Consider the following 23,518-nt stretch of genomic DNA (forward strand, 5'->3'; position numbering starts at 1 on the left):
AAACCATGTGAAAATCAAATCCAAAGTTTCTCACTAATTCTTTTAAGTCAGATTGGATTTCAAAAAGCAGCAAGCTACCTTTAGGAATTTCCCTTTCCAGACTGAACTCATCACTAAAAATCACATTTTCAGAACCATTTCAAATCATTTTTTTTAATTATTACTCACCTCCTCTTTCAGAAGGTAATTTATCATTACATCCCAGGAAACTTTCATTTTGTTCTCCATTTCCTTTGTTCCTTTACACATTCTGAAGAGTGTGCAGCATTATTTCATTGGCGAATGGTCAAGTAAGTAACTATGAGTCCTCCAGAAAAGGAAGGCCAAATTGAGAATAATTTATATATCTCTATATTTTTTTAAAGTATCTGTAAGAAAATCCAAAAATGAAATCATTGCTTATTTTTTTTTCCGAATTTCTTGTTATCACCCAAATGTTGGGTGACAGGAACACTTCTATTTTTCTTCTGTTTAAGTCAGTTTTTTCCAAAAAAAAAAAATCAATGAAAAATATTTTTTAAAAAGTCATCTGAAAGGCAGTGTAACATTGACAGAGGGAGAGAGGCAGAGACAGATCTCCCATCCACTGGCTCACTCCTCAAATGCCCCCAACCAGCCGCGACTGCTGGAGGAGGAGCCCGGAACTCTATCCGGGGCTCTTACCTAGCTGGTAGGGATCCAGGCACCTGAGCCATTGCCTTCTCCTTCAGGGTACACGTTAGCAGAGAGCCAGACCACAACAGGACAGCCAGGAATGCCAACGGGTCACTCAGATGTGGGATGCAGGTGACCCAAGCAGCGCCTTTACAGCGTCACCACAGTGCCAGTCCCAATGAAAGCCACTTTCTAGTTTGTCAGCAACTGTCTAGCTACAATCGGGAAGCACTACTAACTCCTTAGCTCTTCACCTGACTGGTCTCCCTGTATCTCCAATTAAGTAAGTTACATCCTGGTTAGAACAATAAAGCCAACACACACGCTAAAAAAAGTCCTTGAAAGTAAACATACATGGTAGAAAATAAAGGTCAATTGTTTGCTCTTGGAGTATGCTTAGAAAGGAGCAGACATAATACTTTCATTGTTTCGGGCCGGCGGCGTGGCCTAGCGGCTAAAGTCCTCGCCTTGAACGCCCCGGGATCCCATATGGGCGCCGGTTCTAATCCAAAAAAAAAAAAAAAAAAAAAATACTTTCATTGTTTCTTGCACTGTGTGACCCAGAACAAGTCAATTGATTCACTCCTGCCTTGTTTGCACACCTGTAAAGATAATAATAGTACCATCTCACAGGAATGATCCAGTGCTAATAATGGAAAATTTCTGGATGTTTGTGATAATTTCATCCTTTGATTATTTGTATTTAAGCCAAGAGATTTTTCTCGAACAACAACAGCAGATACCTCAGGAGTAATATTAATTTTAGCCAAATGTAAAGTGATCTTTACAGTGCCCAAACCGAAGAAATCCCACTGAAAATTAATTTTTATTCTCTCAGCATTGGGCTGTAGTTGGAAGAAAGCCACAGTTGCATACTTTACTCCTCTCCCCCAACCACAACAATATCTTCTCCACAGGGTTGCTTTAAGAATCAAATGAGGAAATGTCTGTAACGCTTTTATCAAGGACTTAAGAATTTAGCGTTCCAAAAAAATGGTAATTACTGAAATAGGATTCACCAAAAAAAAAAAAAAAATTCAAACATCCCTCACTGCACGGATGAACAGCAGTTAATAACCTCTTAAAGTACAGAACACGAGGTAAAATCCCAGAAGAGATGTTGAAACAGCTGCGGAACAATACCCCAGCAGTCCAATCTGCATTTTTTATTCCCATTTCTTGATTTCACCACACAAGCTTTAACCTCAGGGCAAGCGGTCGATCTGCTCATGCGCACTCACCCCTCCCAAACACAGGGGCGGATTCTACTTGTGCGCCTGCGTCGTGACCTAGGCTCGGCGCATGCGCCGCGCGGTACGGCTGGATTGAAAGCCATGGCGTGGGTTCCTGCTGCGGAGTCCGCCGTGGAGGATTTGATGCCCCGGCTCTTGCCGGTGGAACCCTGCGACTTGACGGAAGATTTCGATCCCTCGGTGCCCCCGAGGACGCCCCAGGAGTACCTGCGGCGGGTCCAGTGAGTGCCTTGGCCCTGCGCGGCTCCCGCCTCCGTCCCTGTCCCTTAGGGTCCTCCAGAGCCATCCCGGTTAGGTCCCAAGTGGCTAGTTTCCTTTTAACTTGATTGCAGACACGAAGATGTGTGTTCTTGGGTTTCTTTGCTTTTCGTCCAGATCACTTGGGGCATTCCGTGCTTAATGCCCCACTTGGAACTCAGACTGGCTTTTCTGATTTCATGATGAACTGTGGGTGTGGATCACATGGACGGACCACAATAGTAAATGTCTTTGCATTTATTGCTTATTTGTAGGATCGAAGCAGCGCAGTGCCCAGATGTTGTGGTAGCTCAGATTGACCCAAAGAAGTTGAAAAGGAAGCAAAGTGTGAATGTTTCTGTGAGTTTTTATAATCAAATGGGAATATCCCTCATACACCACACACACAGCCTTTAAATAAGTTTCTTAGTTAAAACAATTTTAAAAATTAATTAAATTTCTTATGGTATCCTCTGTTCTTAAGGAACTTTTTTCGGGTTCCATTTTTCTAATTATTCCACTAGTGGTTAGAGTGTAATTTATGTGTTCTGAGTTTGATTTTTTTTGTTTTTAACTTTTGAATTCAATGCATAGCTTTTTCGCATTATGTACATTGCCATGATTTCTCTCCCCCCCCCCCTTTTTTTTTTCTTAATTCTTTGACTGTAAAAGCAGACTTACAGAGATAAGGAAAGACAGGTCTTCCATCTGCTGTTTCGCTTCCCAAGTGACTGCTGGGGCTTAGCCAATCCGAGGGCAAGAGCCAGGTGCTTCCTGCATGTCTTCTGTGTGGGTGGAGGAACACAAGGCTTTGGGCCATCCCTGCTGGCTTTTCCAAGCCACAAGCTGGGAGCTAGGTGGGAACTGCAGTAGCAGGAATAGGAGCTGGAGCCCGTATGGGATGCAGGGTCTCAGGCAGAGGATTACGCCGCTATGCCATTGTGACACCCTGGTTTTTGCTTTTTTAAGAATAGAAAACTAATCTCTTAACTGTTTTATAATTGCTTATACACTTTGGACTTTTTTCCCCCTAATTTACCCAGCAAGTAAGAGCAATAAAGCGGTTATTTTAATTTAAAGATTTATTTATTTTTATTGGAAAGTCAGATTTACAGAGAGAAGGGGAGACAGAGAGAAAGATCTTCCATCCACTGATTCATTCCTCAAATAACAGCAACACCTGAAGCTGAGCTGATCTGAAGCCAGGAGCCAGGAACTTCCTCCACATAGAAGTTTCTCCACAAGGAGTTTTTTACACATGGGTGCAGGGTCCCAAGACTTTGGGCCGTCCTCAACTGCTTTCCCAGGCCACAGGCAGGAAGCTAGGAGGGAAGTAGAGCAGCTGGGATATGAACCAGTATCCATATGGGATCACAGCACGCGCAAGGCGAGGACTTTAGCCATTAGGCTACTGCCCCGGGTCCAAAGCTGGTTATTTTATTAAGTGACTAGGTTGTACCAGGTACTGGGACTATAATACAGGAACAGATAAGGTTTCAACCCTGACAGAACTTACATTCTCCTGAAGAAGTCAGAGTACACAAACACAAAATTAAGATTATATATTGCAAACATTGCTGTGAAAACATAAACATTGAAAATATTCAGCTTAGGATACGCATATCAGAATCCTGGCTACTCTGCTTTTGATCCAGCTTCCTGGGATGTCCCTGGGAAGCAGCAGTTAATGACCCAGGTGCTTGAGTTCCCGACACCCACCTGGGAGATTTGGATACGACTCCTGTTCCATCTGTTGAGAAGCCAGCCAGGAGCCGATATTATGGCACTGCAACTTAAGTGGCTGTCTGCAGTGCTGGCATCGTAGCACATCAAGTCCCAGCTGCTCCAATTCCTGTCCAGCTCCCTGGCGGTGAGGGTGACCCTGGCGCTTGGGCCCCTCCTGCCTGGCTACCAGCTTCGGCATAGCCCAGCTCTGGCCATTACAGCCATTTTTTTTTTTTTTTGGTCTTAATTGTTGTTCATCTTAATGTCACATTTACTGTGCAGAGGCATGGGTTCTAGTTAAAGCACTAACATTGAATCTAACATCTTTTAAACTGATCTCTAGCTTTCAGGGTGCCAGCCTGCACCTGAAGGTTACTCTCCTACACTTCAGTGGCAACAGCAACAAGTGTCACAGTTTTCAAGTGTTCGTTGGGTAAGTGTCACATTTATCAGATTCATTTCTTAGACTATAATTGTAAAACTAAGATTTGTGATTCTGAAATATGCAAAATATTTAGGCATGCATTGCCAACTCAGTACTATATAACGCATAGTGTGAAACATACTTGCCAAGTTTTAGGAAGGTTACTAATTTTTTCTTCCTTTAGAGTGTGAACAAACATAGAAGTCACTGGAAGTCGCAGCAGTTGGATAGTAATGTGACCATGGTATGTAATCTCAATTTATGAACTATTTGATAGTCCCTATTTACTTACAGTTTTTAAAGGTTCACTTTCTTAGTACATATTATTTTTTGTCTCTTCTATATACCACTCTTAGTAATACACTCAGTAGTTAAAGTGTTAGTTTCTTAACAGTTTTAATCTATAATTGTTTGCAGGATTTAGATGGGTAACTGGTTAGCCTTTGCAAATCCTTTTTTTATTTTTAGATTTTTATCAGAAAGGCAAATCAGATTTTACAGAGAGAAGGATAAAGAGACAGACAGTTCCTCCTTACGCTGGTTCGCTCCCCAGGAAGCCGCCATAGCTGAAGCTGAGCCGATCCAATGCCAGGAGCCAGGAGCTTCTTCTGGTCTCCCCATGGGTGCAGGGTCCCAAGGCTTTGGGCCATTCTCTACTACTTTCCCAGGCCCCAGGCAGGGAGCTGAATGGGAAGTGCAGTAGCCGGGACACGAACTGATGTCCATATAGGTTTCCAGTGTGTACAAGGCAAAGACTTTAGCAGCTGAGCTGTTGTGCTGGGCCCTGCTAATTCTTAGTTCCTTCTGGATGTTTACATTTTAGGAGATAAGTACACTTTCATAATTTATAAAAGATTGAACTGGGGAGCAGGTATTGAGACTAATGGTTAAGACACCATTTAATATGCCTGCCTCCCCTGTCACAGTACTTGGGGTGAAGTCCTAGCTCTATTCCCATTTCTATCCCCTTGTTAATGCAGCCCCTGTGAGACTTTCTTATGGCTGAATGGATGGGTCTCTGCTAACCATCTAGGAGACCAGTGGAGTTCCCTGCTCCAGGCTTCAGTCTGGCTTAGCATTGTCTTTTTTTTTTTTTTAAAGATTTTTTTTTTTTTATTACAAAGTCAGATATACAGGGAGGATGAGAGATAGAGAGGAAGTGGAGCTGCTGGGATTAGAACCAGCGCCCATATGGGATCCCGGTGTGTTTAAGGCGAGGACCTTAGCCACTAGGCCACGCTGCCGGGCCCCTAGCATTGTCTTATGAGGAAATTTGGGGAATGAACCAGCTGATGAGAGCTCTGTTTCTGTCTTTGTTTCTCTCTATGCATGTGTGTCTATCTACATATCAAATAAATAATAAAAGCAAATTTCAAAACTTGTTGAATTTTCCTGATGAGTTAATGGTGTCATACAGGAAACCCATACATACATTTTTAGCCTGTGGTATCTATTTCATAATAAAGGGACATATCAGTGAAGTATGTCAGGCACACAACAGATTTGTATTTCTTGCATTTCATCAGCTTAGAGATAATTTTAACTTCTTCACTACGTGTGTTAAATCCAGAGTCCTGAATAAAAAAAATTCGGAGAGTGACTAACACTGTAGTATAGCAAGTCAAGCAGCTTGTTATAACACCAGCATCCTCTATCAGGGTGCTGCTTCAAGTCCCAGCTGCTCCACTTCCAATCCATCTTCCTGCTGATGCACTTCAGAAAGCAACAAGTGATGGCTCAGGTACTTGGGCCCTTCCCACCTACATCCTAACACAGTTAAGTCATTCACCGTCTATCACTCTAGTAGATTATTGCAGTTATAAATGTAATCATTAGGGCCAACATCATGGCTCAATTCACTGATCAGCTGCCTGCACATGCTGGCATCACATTTGGATCCTGGTTGATGTCCCAGTTGTCCACTTCTCATCCAGCTCCCTGTTTGTGGCCTGGGAAAGCAGTAGAGGATGGTCTGAAGCCTTGGAATGCTGCACCTACAAGGGAGACCAAAAGAAGTTCCTGAATCATGGCTGCAAATTGGTTCAGCTCTGCCTGTTGCAGCCATTTAGGAAGTAAACCAGTGGAGGGAGGCTCTGTCTCTGTTTCTCCTCTCTAAAATCTGATCTGCCTTTCCAATAAAAATAAATAAATCTTTTTAAAAAATGTAAACAGGACCAGGCATGGTAGCCTAGCAGCTGAAGTCGTCAGCTTGCGCGCTTTGCGATCCCATATGGGTGCCAGTTATATTCCCGGCAGCCCCTTTTCCCACCCAGCTCCCTGCTTGTGGCCTGGGAAAGCAATGAGGACGGCCCAAAACCTTGGGACCCTGCACCCACATGGGAGACCTGGAAGAGGCTCCGGGCTCCTACCTTCAGATCGGCACAGTTTCAGCATGCAGCCACTTTGGAGTAAATCATTGGATGGAAGATCTTCCTCTCTGTCTCTTTTCCTCTCTGTATATCTGCCTTTCCAATAAAAATAAACAAATCTTTTAAAGAAAAAGTAAGCATTAAATTTAAATGGAAACTTTAAGAATACTTGCTGATGATGCTAATATAAACAAACATTTTGATTGATTTATGTGCTTATCAAGCACTTACTGTGTATTTTTAAAAAGGTTTATTTACTGGAAAGGCAGAATGACAGGGTCAGTGGGAGGGACAAAGAGAGACCTGTGTGTAACCTCATTTCCCACATGGTTGCATTAGCCAGAAATGGACCAGGTACTCTGTTAAGATGTCCTGCATAGGTTGCAGAAGCCCAAGTGCTTGGTCGTCTGTCATTATCCACTGGCTTCCCAGGGCGAGGCAAGAAACTGCATCAGAAGCAAAGTAGCTGAGCCATGAAGTGGCATTCCAATGTAGAATGCAATATCCACATATACTACCCCATACTGATTTCCATCTTTTTTCTTTTAACTGTTTATTTTTCCAAAAGCAGAGTTTCTCTATAGAAAGAAAGGGAGAGAAAGAGATCTTCCATCCACTGTTTCACTGCTCAAATGGCCACAACAGTTGGTGCTGAGCCAGGCTGAAGCAAGGAACCAGGAGCTTCAGCTTGGTCTCCCACATGGCTACAGACGCCCAGGGAGTTGGGCCATCTTCTACTGCTTTCCCCAAGAGGAGTAGCAGATTGGATTGGAAGTGGTGCAACTGAGACTTGAACTTGATCCATGTGGGATACTGGCATTGCAGACAGCAGCTTAACTCATTAGGCCACAATACCAGCCCACCCTCTTTACCCCCAGTTTCCATCTTTATCATCCTTTTTGGACATACACTTTCTTGTTAGTGTCCATGAAAATCTGATCCACATATATCATGATCATCTAAGCTCTGTAATTCCAAGTGCTGTCATAGAAGACCACATGGCTTAAACAGAAATGTGCAAGGACTTGGGACATCCATTTGATTTTAAGCAAGCACATTGGCAGGGAGCTGAATAGAAACTGGAGCAGCCAGGACCCAAACCAGTGTCCCTATGGGGTGCTGGTACAGCAGGAGGCACCTTTACCCACTGTGTCACAGGATCAGCTCCTCTGATTGCTTCTTTAAAAACCGTAAGTTCAAATACGGACAGTCACATTCTGAGGTATTGGTGGCCAGGACCTCAACATGCAAATTTTGGAGACAGACAGTTTTACCCATAACTGACAGTGTATATTTATGTTGTAGTGGTAGGGATATAAGGGATCCTTTTTGTTTTTATTGTTCAGTATAAAAATAAATACAGAGAAATTATTTTTTTTCTCTTTTAGCCAAAATCTGAAGATGAAGAAGGCTGGAAAAAATTTTGTCTGGGTGAAAGGTTATGTGCTGAAGGAGCCATTGGACCAGCTACAAATGACAGTCCTGGAATTGATTATGTGCAAGTAGGTGACCATGTAGATAAATAAAACAGAGCATTTTCATTTTGTTTCTTCAGTTAGTGTAAATGCAACCTGGGCCAAGTCCAGTCTGTAACCTGTTTGTGTATACTCCATGACGTAAGAGCAAAGTTTATGTTTTTAAAAAACTGTAAAAAAAAAAAAATTACAAACAACATATGAGAGATAATATGTAATGTGAGAAGCCTGAAATACTCCCGGCTGTTTCTGGTGAATATTCATGGTACTCAATTATTTTGTTGATTATAACTTACAAAGTGGCAAAAAAAAGTTTCCGAAACAGTTCATTGCAGATTGACTTGTTATTTCAGGTCTCGGTTCTGGGAGAATTTATGAATTAGATGCAGTGTGTGGAAATGACTAGGCACAGATCAAACAATGAGTAATGACTAGTGAAGAAAACATGACATAATTAGAAAGATGCTTTAAAATGTATAATCAGTTGCATATTCTGGAGAGGAAATGTTAATCCGTTTAGGGGGCCAGCACTGTGGCATGAAGGTGAAGCTGCCACCGTAATAGCAGCAGCCTGCATGAGCAGTGGTTTATGTGCTGGCTGCTCTACTTTTCTCTCTCTCTCTCTCTTTATTTTATGATACAGTTCCATAGGCTCTGGGATTTCCCTTCCCACAGAAATTTACCCTTTATTATTACAATGGTATAGTCCTTCATAAACAGTCATAAGTCCATCATTCTGTTATTTAAGTGTATCCTGACATTGCAAGCATGGACAATGGCAGAGAGTCCTGCATCCTATTGTCAGGATATACTTAACACTTCCATTGGGAGACCGTCTTTGGTCTGGGAGTAGAGATGCATACTGCATTATATCTTCACATCTGGATATGACAGTCTGTATTACACAGTTACTATGCATTCCCTTAAGTGAAAAGCCATAAAATAAAATGAATACCAGGAAGAAAACTAGAAATTTTACAATAACAAGTTAAATAACATGCTTCTGAATGACCAATGTGTCATTGGAGAAATGCATGTATTCCTGTAAAATCCACTTCAAGGAATCCAGCTGGCAGTTGCTGCTTCGGAAGCTGGCATACCATATCAAAGTGCCAGTTCGAAGTGCTTGAGCCACTGCCACCTAGGTGGAAAACTTAAATGGATTTTCAGTCTCCTGGCTTCTTTCTGGACCAGTCTCCACCTTGTGGCCATGTGGGGAGTGAGCCAGTGAATGAAAGATGTGACTCCATTTCTCCTTTTCTCTCTCTCTGTTACTTTGCCTTTCAAATATGTAAGTAAATAAGTCTTTAAAAAAATGTAAAGAGCTTCATAAATAAAGGCCCAAGTGCTAACTCACACAGACACACCAAGTAAAAACAACAGCAACAACAAACTAAAGACATCCCACAGAAAGGAAATATAATTTATTTTTGTTTGGCATAATTTTTGTTTTCTATTGCTTAATAGAACTGATATTTTTCAGATGACCATATATTGGCAAAAAATTTATATAGTCACAGATCCTTAGAGAATCTAAATTGGCACTTGCTTATACAACCTGTTATTCTTTTGAATAAAAATTTTTTTTAAATAAAGATTATTTGCTTGAAAGGCAGCATTTAAAAGAAATGGAGAAACAGTTTCTACACAGATTCAATCCCCAGATCACCCAGCTGAGCCTGGGCCAGAGTAAAGACAGAATCCTGGAGCTCCATCAAGGAGTCCCATCTGGATGGCAGGGTCCAAGTACTTGGATCATCTTCTACAGCTTTCCCAGGTGCATTAGCAGGAAGCAGGATAAGAAGTGGAGCAGCCAGGACTTGCAGGAAATGCTAGTGTCACAGGCAGCAGATTAACACATTATGCTGCAACACTGGCAAATCTCTCTCTTTTTTTAAGACTTATTTATTAGCAAAGAGTTAGTATAGGGAGAGACAGAGCTGTCTTCCAATCAGCTGGTTCGCTGCACAGATGGTACTGAGCTAAGCTGAAGGTGGTAGCCAAAATTTCATCTCCCATGTTTGGTACAGGCCCAATTCCCCAGGCCAACATCTCCCTTCTCTTGCTGTTAGCTGGAAGCTGAATGGGAAGTGGAGCAGCCAGGACTCAAACTGGGATTCTACCATGGGAAACGTGCACTACAACTGGTAGTTAAACCCACTGCACCACAATATTTGATATTACTTTTTCCAAATTATATCTTTTTAAGATTTTATACTTGTAGAACATTTAAGTTGTTAAAATAATACTTGATTTTAAAATTTGCATCTGAATTTGAAAATGATTTTTTGTATTATCAGTGCCTTTATGATAGCAATTAAGGAGTTTTCTTTTACATTCTTTGTTTCTGAACAACAGTGTTGTAAGAACTTCATCAATTTATAAAATTTATATCAATTTATAAAAACATCTTCAAAAAATCAATTTATCACTTTCAAAAAAGTGAAACTCCTTTTTGTAACGCATTTAGTAAATTTCACTCTCATCTTTTCTTTCAGGTTGGTTTTCCTCCCTTACTGAGTATTGTTAGCAGAATGAATCAGGTAAAGTCTACTACTGTGTATATGTGCATTCTTTTGTTTCCAATGTAGGAGAAAGTATTTGGGTACATTTACTGACTACTTAGAATGTGCGAGACCTGTCCTAAGCTCTCCCATGGTTCTTTTTTTTTTTTTTTTTTTTTTTAAGATTTATTTTATTTTTATTACAAAGTCAGATATACTGAAAGGAGGATAGATAGAGAGGAAGTGGAGCTGCCGGGATTAGAACCAGCAGCCATATGGGATCAAGGTGAGGACCTTAGCCACTAGGCCACGCTGCCGAGCCCCATGGTTCTTGTGTAATCCTATCTACAGCCTTGTGTCAGGAGTTAATACTGTCTTGTTTTTTTTTGAAGGATGAAAAGTAAAATTTGAGGCTGAGTGATCCCAGGTGATTTTCATGGCATAGTTGGAAGTGCTGGGACTCAGCATCCAAGCAGATCTAACCTCAGAACTAATGCTGTTAATCACATGCTGAAGCATTGTGTGTCTTTCGTTCTTAATCTTAGATCCTGGGACTTGAACTAAATAGTAAGGTTAGATTACTGTTTATATATCTGGGTATCTTCCACTTTTTTTTTTGGATTGAAAGAATGGAATTTCTTGGATCAAAAGGAGAGAAATAGGAAGTCTAGCTATTCTCTTACATATCTCACTTTTTTTAAGATTCATTTTTTAAAAAAAGGTTTATTTTTCTACTAGAAAGTCATATATACAGAGAGGAGGAGAGACAGAGAGGAAGATCTTCCATCCGTTGATTTATTCCCCAAGCAACCACAAAGGCCAGAGCTAAGCCCATCCGAAGCTAGGAGCCCAGAGCCTCTTCCAGATCTCCCACGTGGGTGCAGGGTCCCAAGGCTTTGGGCCGTCCTCGACTGCCAGCCCCCAAAATAATTTTATTTTTGTAGATATTACAGAGGATGGTTTTCTTTTAGAGTTTGGTAAATGCTATATAGCTGTGAAACAAGTCTTTCTAGATTTTTTTTCCTTCCAATTTGTACTTTAATTTAGCTTGACTTGAGAAATGGACTAAAGGTATAGACTCCTTTTTGAAGTAGCTTGTAAAGTTTTTCAAACTATGCTAGTAGTTACAAACTAAATCCCAATATTTTAGTCAAGGCATTCATTGATAGTTGAGAGGGTAATTGTTTTCTTAAAAGCCTGTTCCTGGGGGCCTGGCGCATTGGCCTAATGGCTAAAGTTCTAGCGTTGGAACTGGCAGGATCCCATATGAGCGCCAGTTCTAATCCCAGCATCTCTGTTTCCCATCCAGCTCCCTGCTTGTGGGAAAGCTGCTATCATGGGACCCTGCTATCATGTGGGAGACGCAGAAGAGGCTCCTGGCTCCTGGCTTCAGATTGGCACAGTTGCGGCCACTTGGGGAGCAAATCATCAGATGGATGATCTCTCTCTCTGTCTCTCCTTCTCTCTGTAAATCTACCTTTCCAATAAAAATAAATGAGTCTTTAAAAATTTTGTTAAAAGCCCATTCCCATTGGTGAATCATCTGCACTTGATCTTATCCCAAAGTCCGAGAAACAATGTTGGTGAGTTTCTTAACCAGATTATTAAAAGTCACAGTTTTCTTTGGAAATCTGAGGAATGGGACTATCTTCAATGTTGTTTTCTAACTAAACTTAACAGAACTCCTGTTGAATTGTCATTGTTTTATGACTAATCTAATTTTTCTGCCTCTTCCACCCACCTCCCCCTTCTTTTTAGGCAACAGTAACTAGTGTCTTGGAATATCTGACTAATTGGTTTGGAGAAAGGGACTTTACTCCAGAATTGGTAGGATTATATCTTTATTTTCTTAAAATATATGAAATGTGACTGTACAGAATTTGTGTATGTACATATATATATAAGTAGCCCTGTGCCACAGTGGTAGTGTTGGACGAGAAGGACTGCCCAACAATGGTGGTCCCCTTAGGTTATGTTGCCTAGTGTTGTTGAGGGCATCTTAGTTTTCTCTTTGTGATACACATAAAATGATGATGCTTTTCTCAGGGAGTGGCCCTGTCCTTAAGTGATACATGGCAGTATAGCTATAATATGAAAAATCCTTGTTTGTGGTACAATAAGGAATTTACACCAGAGTATATGATTCAAAATACAGCTTTCTTCATTGACAAAGTCTTGCTTCATTGGGGCTGGGAATTTAAAAACTCAACTGAAGAGTTCATTTATATCATTGTACAAGCTACTTAGTGCAGAGCAGTAACAGCATGCTTAGGGACTGGTAACAAGTCTGCAGACCCATTTTGAGTATTACTGGTTAAAGGAGTTAAAATGGCCTTGAAATCTAGTCCACAAAAGAGTACCAGAAGCAACAGTAACAGCAATCACTGCATAAAAACTTTACCTGTAGTATTTCATTGGGCCTTTCAACAAGCACAGAAAGTTCAATACCTCACTCGGTATTACACAGTTGATAATCGGCAGAATCCAGGTTCAACTCTGGGTCGTCTATTTCTGTGCTGTTACAGCTATGCTACACTCTGTTTATTTTGTTGCTTTATAGTCACAACTCCATTTTTTTGCCTTCAGACTTGGGTTAATTTGATTCATGTTTTTATGTGAATTACCTGTTCTTTTTTATTTGATTTTGAGAAATTTTGTCATCTTTGAAGTATACTAAATTTGGGGGAACAACAATTTTTCACAGTTGAAGGCATTTGCAAGAGGGTACAAAAATAATGCAGTAAAATGCTGTTTGAATTTTTTCATAGCAAATACCCAGGCCAGCCACAGCAAGGTTTTTGTTGTTGTTGCTTTAAGATTTATGTATGTATGTATGTATGTATGTATGTATTAGTTTTAAAGCAAGATTTATTAGGAAAGTTGAGAAAGGAGACTCCCATCCTAGTGACAGGAGGGGGCTTTGAGATCCTCTGCCATCGTGGCAGGAGGAAAAGCAAGAGAGAAAAACCCTAGTCTTCTGCCATAGTGGCAGGAGGAAAAGTGAAAAAGAAGACCCGTATTAATGGTGGGGAAAGCATGTTTTAAAGGTTTACCTCAAAAATGTTTCTCTATAAACAAAGAAAATTCCTGGTTTCCATGGCACCTGGCCCTGGGACAAAAAGCCAGAAAGGTGTCACTGGCCAACTTCCTTGGTCCCTTTCTAATGATAAGGAAACCAGTCTGAAGCCCTCCTTCTTGGCAATGGCCAGAGACAGAATCAAGCTGGTGCTTCAGATGGGAAATTGGTATGTTAATGTTGCCTTTGTCTCCTGGGGAAGCATGTTCCTGATATGTTAAAATATGCACTTGTCTCAGGAGAGATGTGCTCTGGTGAATCCAAGACATGGTGGGGGAAAATACCGCTTTATATTTCAGAACAAAAATGATGACGTGGGGACCCAGAATACCATAACTACCTACTACCCAGTCTAACTCCTCTCTCATTCCACTCCCCAGAAGAAGTAACCCGAACTGCTGTTAGGGGGAAATGGGATGGTGACCGCTCTGTCTGCTTCCTGCTGACAGGGGGCATAGTTCAAAGGCAGCAGTTGGGTATTCCTCTGGGGGTCGGTCTGAGGGTTCCCAGTAGAATGCAGAAGTCATCAGAAGCACCCGGCAGAAGTCATCAGAGGTGCCTGGCATTGTTTGAGGTCCAGGTGTTTCTTCTTGTTGAAGTCTAGATGACAAAACAAAGACAATTATAATCTCTCCCAACCTAATGTGTAGTGGGGATCAGTTGGAAACACCAATTTGAATACTTGAGTTTTAGAACTTAGATATGAGAAACATTTTGTCAAAGCCAACATTGGACTTGAGCAGTTTAGTTTAAGACTATGAACTAGATTTATCAGTTTAAATTAACTCTTTTAAAGCTCAAGTTTTGAAACAGTTAGACTCAATGAACATAATAGAACACATGAAACTTACTGAGCTATATGAAATTGTTATCTAGGTCGATTAGAAGACTCAGAACCAATGAAAGGATTAACATGTGGCATTAGGACATGAGCCCATACAGGGCATGTAAACATTAAGTTTCCATGGAGTTACAATTTCATCTAGCATTGATGATTTTGAATTAAGATTTAAACTTACTTGAATTTTGAAATATTTATTTTTATTAGAAAGTCAGATAGAGAGGAAGATCTTCCGCCCAGTGGTTCACTCCCCAGGTGGTTGCAACGGCTGGAGCTGGGCTGATCTGAAGCCAGGAGCCTGAACCTCCTCCAGGTCTCCCACACGGATACAGGGTCCCAAAGGTTAGGGCCATCCTCGAGTGCTCTCCCAGGCCACAAGCAGGGATCTGAATGGGAAGTGGGGCTGCTGGGATTAGAACCAGCGCCCCTATGGGATCTGGGCACATTCAAGGCGAGGACTTCAGCCTCTAGGCTACCATGCTGGGCCCAGCATGGGATATCTAAAAATGATTTAACCATCATGGTTCACCATTCATCAATTTAACTGTTGTTTAATCCTGTTTAGGGAAGATGGCTTTATGCTCTGTTGGCTTGTCTTGAAAAGCCTTTATTGCCTGAGGCCCACTCCTTAATTCGGCAGCTTGCAAGAAGGTGCTCTGAAGTGAGACTCCTAGTGGTAAGTTTCACCTTCCCTTTTCTGAAAGGAAAACGTGCAGCAGTTCTTAGGGTGCGAAGAATTCCCATGGGATAGGAGAATTGCACATAATTTGTTGGGATTATATTTGACCCTGTAAAAAAAACTCAAGACACCAGCAGTTTAAGTAAAATGGTGTTGTTTTCCTGGGATAAAAGTCCAGAGGAAATAGGTGTACAGTATCTGATACAGCAGTAACCAAGCCTTTGGCATCTGCCACATGTGGCTTCCGTCCTCAAGCTCATCTCATGGTTCCAGATGGAACTGAAGGTTTGGGCATTGTTTCATTACAGGCATCTGAAGCATAGAGGGACCAAGGCCAATCCCCCTTTAGTTAGCTTCCCACAGGTTCTGTAAGCACATCTAGCCCATTGGCTGCAGTTTACTGATGTGTCCATAGGAACTGTGGGACATGTTTGCTTTGGGCTAGAGTGGAAGTGTACTTGGCTAAATGCCTGCATCGTTATCTGTTGATTAGCCTGATGTCACTTTAAGCTCAGTTTTGAACTTTTTCTTCATCATTCTTTCATTTGTCCCCAAAATACATACTTATTCTCCACTGAGCACTCAAAAATATTTTCATTAAATTTCCATGATGTAATCCAAGCCAGGTTTTGTTTGGCCTGTACTTCAAGGAACATGTGCTTGCTATTCACTAAATATTCCTCACGTATTGTTCCTAGATCTTCCTGTCTCACAGAAATGACTTTCCATTCTCTTCCAGTACCACGAATTAATCACAGTCTGGCTTGTTCCACCACTTGTGCCATGTTCCCTGATCCTAATAGAATCTTTCTTAAATAAATAATACAGAGAGAAAGAGGTGATAGACTTATCTGCGGTTTACTCCACAGAAGCCTGCAACAGTCTGGCTGGGTGGGCTGAGGGGAGGAGCTTGAAACTCGGTCCATGTCTCCCACCTAAACCCAGGTGCGAGAATCATCAGCACTGCATTCCAGGGTCTCCCAGGGTCTCCCAGGGTCTCCATCCGCTGAAGCGGGAGTTGGGACCCAAAACCAAGAGTCACTCTCATGTGGGATATGCATGTGTTCACCTCATAGCTAAACACTGCTCTTGTCCTGTTTTCTAACTAACTTTGAATCATTGCTAGGACCCTTAACACATTTTTCTTCGGATTAAAATTGATGTGGACATTTCGTCTTTTGTGCTATTTACAGATAATATGTTTTATTCATTTTTCTGTCACAGAGTGAGTGCAGTGACACTTGGAAGAATTGAAGCAAAGTATGTCCCTAGTGTAAATTAATACTTGTATATGACATGGCTGTTGTAATGCTTCTCAGTAGGTTATTGCTACTTTTATTAGAAAAATAAGTTTCGTACTCAGTAAATTTACCTTCCAGGGGTAGGTGTTGTGGTGGAATAGATAAAGCCAAGCCTTCTCCTCCAACACTGGCATCCTGTCTGGGTGCTGGTTTAAAAACTGTCCAAGTCCCTGCTGATGTGCTGGGAGAGCAGCAGGAGATGGGTCAAGGTCGCGGGGCCCTGCGCCCATGTGGTAACACTGGAGGGAGTTTCAAGTTCTGGGCTTCAGTCTGGCCCAGCCTTGGGCGTTGTGGCCATTTGGGAAGTGAACAAGCAGATGGAAGGTATCTCTGTGTGTCTCCCTCTCTCTGTAGCTCTGCTTTTCAAATAAATACATCTTAAAAAAAGAAACACTACCGTATGTCTCAGGCCTGCCATTTTAACAGCTACTTAGTGAGCCTTCTACAGTAAACAATCCGGAAGTTATTTCTATCATAATTCAGAAGTCTGATGTGGAATATTTTTTAATGTGTCTTAAACTAGAAACCAGGATTTCATTTTAAATATTTGCTTATTTACTTGAAAGGCCAGGTGACAGAGAGGAAACAGACAGAGAGATGTTCCATCTACTGATTCACTGACTAAATCACTACAGCAGTCAGGTCTGGGCCAGGCCAAAGCCAGGAACTTCATCTGGGTCTCCCATAGGGTAAGTGTGGCTCCAGGTACTTTTACCATTGTGTGCTGGATCAGAGCTTGAACTGCCACTCCGATAATGGGAAGCTGGGCTACAGCATGGCCCTCTCTTTACTGCCTACTCAGGAGCCTAAACCAGGATCAGGAAAAAAAATCATTCCTGTGTTACTCTTAGTTTTCTCTGTTCAGAATCTTTTTTTTTTTTTTCCAAAATCTTTATATAAAGGGTGATATTAGCTGTTTTTCAGGGAGTCATTAGCTCTACGGTTTTTCTTTGATGGTTTCTAATTCCATGTGATGATTATTTTCTGCTAACAGGGTTTTCATGTTTGACATGTTAAAATTCATTTCAAAATATTGATAAGAATAGACTGTATTTAAATTTTTCTCTCTTGAAACTTCTTTTAGGACAACAAAGATGATGAGAGAGTTCCTGCTTTGAATTTGTTAATCTGCTTGGTTAGCAGGTACAGTTAAGTAATCCTGGATTTCTTCCTGTCTATTTATTGCTGAGTGTAGAACATGTTTACTTTTTTATTTATATATCTTCCGTCCCATGATTCACTCTCCAAGTGACCGCAACGGCCGGTGCTGCGCCTATCCGGAGCCAGGAGCCAGGAACTTCCTCCAGGTCTCCCACACGGGTGCAGGGTCCCAAGGCCTTGAACCATCCTTGACTGCTTTCCCATGCCACAAGTAGGGAGCTGGATGGGAAATGGGGCCACCGGGACACGAACTGGCACCCATATGGGATCCCATATGTGCAAGGCGAGGGCTTTAGCCACTAGGCTACAACACCGAGCCCCTTCCAGTACCTTTTTAAAGACTTACAATATATTTAAGCTTTGGGAAGATAAGTAATCTTGTGCCCATTCTTCCCTTTCCTCAACAAGGTATCTTTTCAGTGTGTATACATATGCAACATCTAGTTTCTTGACCTACAGTAACTTTGCAGTTAGTGATACCTAATTCATTTTAGGCACCTTGTACCAAGCATTTTTCCTAGTGCTATGTGGTACAAATTCATTTAATCCTCCTAAGATACTTACTTTATCAGTTTACCAATGAGGAAGCCATCACAAAGAGGTTAAATACTTTGCCTACCGTTGCAAAGCTTTTTAGTGATAATGCTAGGTCCCAAACCTAGGTAGCTTTACTCCAAAGCTAAGTTAAACTATATTGATCATATCTAAGCCAATACCTACTGTATCTGTTGGTAGTAGGGATTCAATGAGAGGACACTTCAGTTATCTCCTGAGCGCTTGAGGTTCAAGATTTTTTTTTTCTCTTTCGAAGACCCAGAAATGTTAAGCAACTGACAGTTCAGTAAACCAGTTATTAATAAAACAGGAGTCTTAAAGCTGGCTTCTGATTGCTAATCCATTCATTGTGCATATGGTAAATTTGAGGAAATACTCAAGTGTATTGATCATGATTTTTCTCCTCAGAAATTTAGATAAAAATTTTTCAAAGTTCAAAGCAACAAAAAATTCTGAAGTTATAGGCTTACAATATTTTTTAAAAGATTATACCAAATTTAAAAAAAAGCAGTTTTTTGTTCATTATGTGATTGCTACTTCCGGACATGTGTTATCTCTTGTTCCAAATCTTGTTTAAGTAGCTTCAAGGCAGTAACTGCTTTGCAGAAATAATGTATCCAAGTGAAAAGAAGTCCTTTTGGTTGGGATCAAATAGGAGCACATTTATCCACCTTAATAATTTTACCAAGAAGCATCTTTATAAATCTTGTTAGGGGGACTCTCAAACACAAACATAACATTGAGCCCTGGAACCATCATCTGATCTCAACAAGTTTTAACCATTCTCTAGGGCAACTCATTTCTCCCCACATGTATGTATTTGAAACAAATCCCAGAGATAGCATTTCTTCTGATAGAAACTTTTTTGCAAACATGACTGTAATAACTGGTCACCCGGTGCGGTAGCCTAAAGTCCTCCCCTTGCACGTGCCGGGATCCCATATAGGTGCCGATTCTAATCCTGGTGGCCAAACTTCCCGTTTAGCTCTGCTTGTGGCCTGGGAAAGCAATCTAGGACGGCCCAAAGCCTTAGGACCCTGCACCCGCGTGGGAGACCTGGAAGAGTTTCCTGGGGGAGACCCAGGCTCCTGGCTTCAGGTTGGCTGTGTGGCCACATGAGGAGTGAATCAACAGACGGAAGATCTTCGTCTCTGTCTTTCCTCCTCTCTGTGTATCTGACTTTCAAAAACAAACAAACAAACAAAAAACCTGGTAGCAAACCTAACAAATTTTAGAATAAATCCACAGTGACACCTGATATCTTCCAGTCTGTTTCATATACTGTAATTGTCCCAGAGGTGTCTATTTCAGTTGTCCACATCCAAATACAAAAAATATCCATTCATTGAATTTGTTTGATAATGTTTAAAGTATCATTTTTTCTTTTGTTTTGTTTGTTGTCTCTCTGTCATTTATTGAGGAAATTGGGCCATTTGACTTATCAAATGTCCCATGTTCTGGAATGACTGCCTTTGTGGTGATATTCCATGCATTCAGCTAAGCCACAATTTTCTGTGAGTAGGTAGGTAGTCTAGGGACCTGATTTTATTGTTTGGTTGTTTAATAGCACTCAGTGTGTGTTCCTATTTCACATCAGGAAGTACATGATCTCATTTTTCGACTTCTAGTGATGACAGAGTTGGTCATTGAGTTCAGGTGAAGTGCATACCTTTTACCTGTTTGGTATTATTTCCATACATCTGTTATTTCGTTTAATATTCAGTAATGCTAGGTTTTCTGCCATACCCAATTCCCATGTTAGAATTTTTTTTTCTGTAAAAAACTGTTTGCCATCAATAATAGGGATACCCTGAGATAACAATTTGTACAGTCAACCTGGGGGAGGCATTTGACTCAGCAGTTAAGAGACTGGCCAAAGGTCGGCCATGGAGCCACTGGTTCCATAACCTGGCTTTGCTTTCTGACCTGACCCCGCCTCCTGCAGGTGTTGTGGAAGGAAGTGGTGATGTCTCAAGTAACTGAGTTCCTGCCATTCTCACAGGGGACCTGGACTGAATTTTCAGCTCCCAGCTATTTTTTTTTTAATTTTTATTGATTACATTGCATTCTGTGACACAGTTTTATAGGCACTGCAGCTCCAAGCTTTAACCCAGCCCAGTCGCAACTCTTGTGGGTATTTGGGAATACAACAGTAGAGTAGAGCTCTGCGTGTTTCTCTGTTTTACTGTCAGTCTCTGAAATAAAAAAAAATTTTAAGTAGTAGAACTAAAAAGGCATGGTGCATGCTAGATTTAGATTCTTTATATATATAAATGGTTTTATTATTATTATTATTGGAAAGGTAGACTTACAAAGAGAAAGAGACAAAGATTTTCCATCTACCGGTTCACTCCCCAGATAGCTTAAATGCCAGAAGAGAGCTGCTCTGAAGCCAGGAGCCAGGAGCTCCCTCCAGGTCTCCACATGGGTGCAGAGCCCCAAGGCTTTGGACATCCTCCACTGCTTTCCCAGGACACAAGCAGGAAGCTGAAAGCAAAGTGGAGTAGCTGAGACATGAACCATTGCCCATATGGGATCCTAGTGTTTGGAAGTGGAGAATTAGCTTGTTAAGACAATGTGCTGTCTCTTAGCTTTAGATCCTGTTCCTTTATTTTCTAATTTTTAAAATAATGACAGGTGGTTTGTCAGTTTGCTAAAAAAAACCTATAAGGTTATTTTAATTTTTTAATTATCCCTGTATCTTGGGCCCGGCGCCGTGGCCTAGCGGCTAAAGTCCTCGCCTTGAACACACCGGGATCCCATATGGGCGCTGGTTCTAATCCCGGCAGCTCCACTTCCCATCCAGCTCCCTGCCTGTGGCCTGGGAAAGCAGTCGAAGACGGCCCAAAGCCTTGGGACCCTGCACCCGCGTGGGAGACCCAGAAGAGGTTCCTGTTTACTGGGTTCGGATGGGTGCAGCACTGGCCGTTGCAGTCACTTGTGGAGTGAAACATCGGACAGAAGATCTTTTTCTCTGTCTCTCCTCCTCTCTGTATATCTGACTTTTTTTTTTTAAGGAGTTGGTAAGGCTGAGATTTATTTATTTATTTATTTATTTATTTATTTATTTATTAAGATTTATTTTTATTACAAAATCAGATATATAGAGAGAGGAGGAGAGACAGAGAGGAAGATCTTCCGTCTGATGATTCACTCCCCAAGTGAGCCCCAACGGGCCGGTGTGCGCCGATCCGATGCCAGGAACCTCTTCCAGGTCTCCCACGCGGGTGCAGGGTCCCAGTGCATTGGGTCGTCTTCGACTGCTTTCCCAGGCCACAGGCAGGGAGCTGGATGGCAAGTGGAGCTGCCGGGACTAGAACTGGCACCCATTTGGGATCCCAGCGCGTTCAAGGCGAAGACTTTAGCCGCTAGGCCACGCCGCCAGGCCCAGTATATTTGACTTTGTAATAAAATAAATAAATCTTTAAAAAAAATAATAATTATCCCTGTATCTTAAGCCAGTGACATCATTCCTTTTAGCTTAGATTGTTCTATCTTTGAGCAGTGCAGTGACTTGTCTGTTGGTATATCCTTTTGACACAACCCTTGGTGGTCTCTTACACCTTTATAACTTTCTGATAAGCCAATATGACTCAAATGCATCTGGACTCCATATATGGAATCCATAAATGGAAACCACACTTTGAACAGTAGAAAAGCTAGAAGTTAGTAAGTTGGTCATTGCTCTTAGGCCTCTTCAGTTCACAGAGCGTGGTGTATTTTTTTTTAGAGAGAGAGATAAAATCTGAGTTCAAATTAACCTTTTACTTTTAATTTCTTTACCTTTTTCTTTCTTTTTTAAATATTTATTTCTTTATTTTGAAAGGCAAATTTACACAGAGGATAGAATGAGAGTTCTTCCATCTACTGGTTCACTCCACATGGCTGCAACAGCCAGGACTGAGCTGATCTGAAACTGGGAAGCAGCAGCTTCTCCAGGTCTCCCATAGGAAAGACCCACAAGGGCTTGGGCGCCATCCTCTGCTGCTTTCCCAGGCCATAAGCAGAGAGCTGGATGGGGAGTGGAGCAGCCAGGACATGAACCAGTGCCTATATTTAAAAAAGAAAAAAAGAAAAACACAAAAAATTTTACACAGAACTCTCCTCTTATTCTCATGGAATATGTTCCAAGACCTCAAATAAATGCTTGAACACACCTGTACACATACAGGTGGTAGCATGCCAAACAATCTATTCTATGCCCTTTTCTCACTTAGCAAATCTAGAAAGCATACCAGAACATTGCAATTTTTTTCTTTTTTATAGCTTCATAGTGTTCCACTGTGTAGAGGAACTATAATTTAGCTAACCAACTTATTGATTTCCATTTGAGTTGTTATCTCTTGCTGTCACAAGTAATGTTACAACTAGTATGTTCATGTTCATATATTCCATTTTTTTTTTCACCTAGATATTTTGATCAACGTGATTTAGCTGATGAACCATCCTGAAATAGTTGATCGCTCAGGGATTAAAGATCTTTCTGATGAAGATACCCTAAAACTGAGCAAGCGCAATGCCAGTTCAAAGACAGTTTGCGTCACATCTTCAGCACTGTTTGAAGGATCTTCGTCTTAACTTGTACAACTCAAGTTCATACTAAGAATTGAGACTGCATTAATTTGAATGTTTGAAATATCTAGGGAAAATCCCACTTGGATTTTGAAAAACGATCTGAATAATCTGCAATCACGTACGGTTATAACCAATTGAGTGTCATTCATTGTTGAAACAGCCTGAGTAAAATGCATATGGTCCTCGGTGCTTTTCATTGTTTACATAATACATAAAATATCTTGCTGAAAATATTTTGGTTACTAAAATTGTTTCTTGAGCAAAATAAAAGACAACACAGTGAATATGTTCAGTGTTTGACTTAAAATCTAGATTAAATGGAAGACTTGTTCATAGTCAACAACAAATTAGATATTTTCTATTTAAGCTCAATACTTTCATATTTATTTATTTATTTTTAAAGATTTATTAAATTTTATTGTAAATTCAGATTTTTTTTTTTCAGGCAGAAAAGTTTATTTGTGAAGGGATCAGGTGAGCAGGGAAGGGAGAGGGAAGGGGAAAGCACCTCCGGAGAGAAAGCCGGGAGGTGGGGTGCCTCTCGAAAGAGGAGGGAGAGACACCACTAAATTCAGTTTTATAGAGAGGAAGAGATTCACTCCCCAAGCGGCTTCAACAGCCGGAGCTGTGCCGATCCGAAGCTGGGAACCAGGAACCGAAATTTCCCAGGTTTCCCACACAGTTGCAGG

General features: G+C 41.2%; 1 protein-coding gene across 3 annotated transcripts; it reads left to right on the forward strand.

Moving 5' to 3' along the window:
* The first annotated feature begins 1,928 nt into the window (after positions 1–1,928).
* On the forward strand, positions 1,929–23,062 carry GEMIN2 (gem nuclear organelle associated protein 2). 3 transcript variants are annotated; one of them, XM_058666363.1, is made up of 10 exons: positions 1,929–2,128; positions 2,420–2,504; positions 4,213–4,302; positions 4,478–4,537; positions 8,051–8,164; positions 10,636–10,680; positions 12,400–12,468; positions 15,124–15,234; positions 17,623–17,681; positions 22,666–23,062. In XM_058666363.1, exons 1-10 carry the CDS (start codon positions 1,989–1,991, stop codon positions 22,703–22,705), a joined length of 813 nt encoding a protein of 270 aa, XP_058522346.1. In that variant the 5' UTR covers positions 1,929–1,988; the 3' UTR covers positions 22,706–23,062. The 3 variants fall into 3 exon arrangements, with proteins under 3 accessions (XP_058522346.1, XP_058522348.1, XP_058522347.1); XM_058666365.1 differs by lacking the exon at positions 8,051–8,164 and having other exon boundaries at positions 1,943–2,128; XM_058666364.1 differs by lacking the exon at positions 17,623–17,681 and having other exon boundaries at positions 1,944–2,128.
* The last annotated feature ends 456 nt before the right edge of the window (positions 23,063–23,518 follow it).

Source organism: Ochotona princeps, chromosome 6 (genome assembly GCF_030435755.1).
Source record: "Ochotona princeps isolate mOchPri1 chromosome 6, mOchPri1.hap1, whole genome shotgun sequence".
Lineage (NCBI taxonomy): Eukaryota > Metazoa > Chordata > Mammalia > Lagomorpha > Ochotonidae > Ochotona > Ochotona princeps.

Bases quoted from the DNA above. Each gene is read 5' to 3' on its own strand.
- GEMIN2 (XM_058666363.1), top strand. From the start codon at position 1,989: ATGGCGTGGGTTCCTGCTGCGGAGTCCGCCGTGGAGGATTTGATGCCC. The intron at 2,129-2,419 runs GTGAGTGCCTTG...GCTTATTTGTAG, and splicing joins GAGTACCTGCGGCGGGTCCA to GATCGAAGCAGCGCAGTGCC. The intron at 4,303-4,477 runs GTAAGTGTCACA...TTCTTCCTTTAG, and splicing joins AGTTTTCAAGTGTTCGTTGG to AGTGTGAACAAACATAGAAG.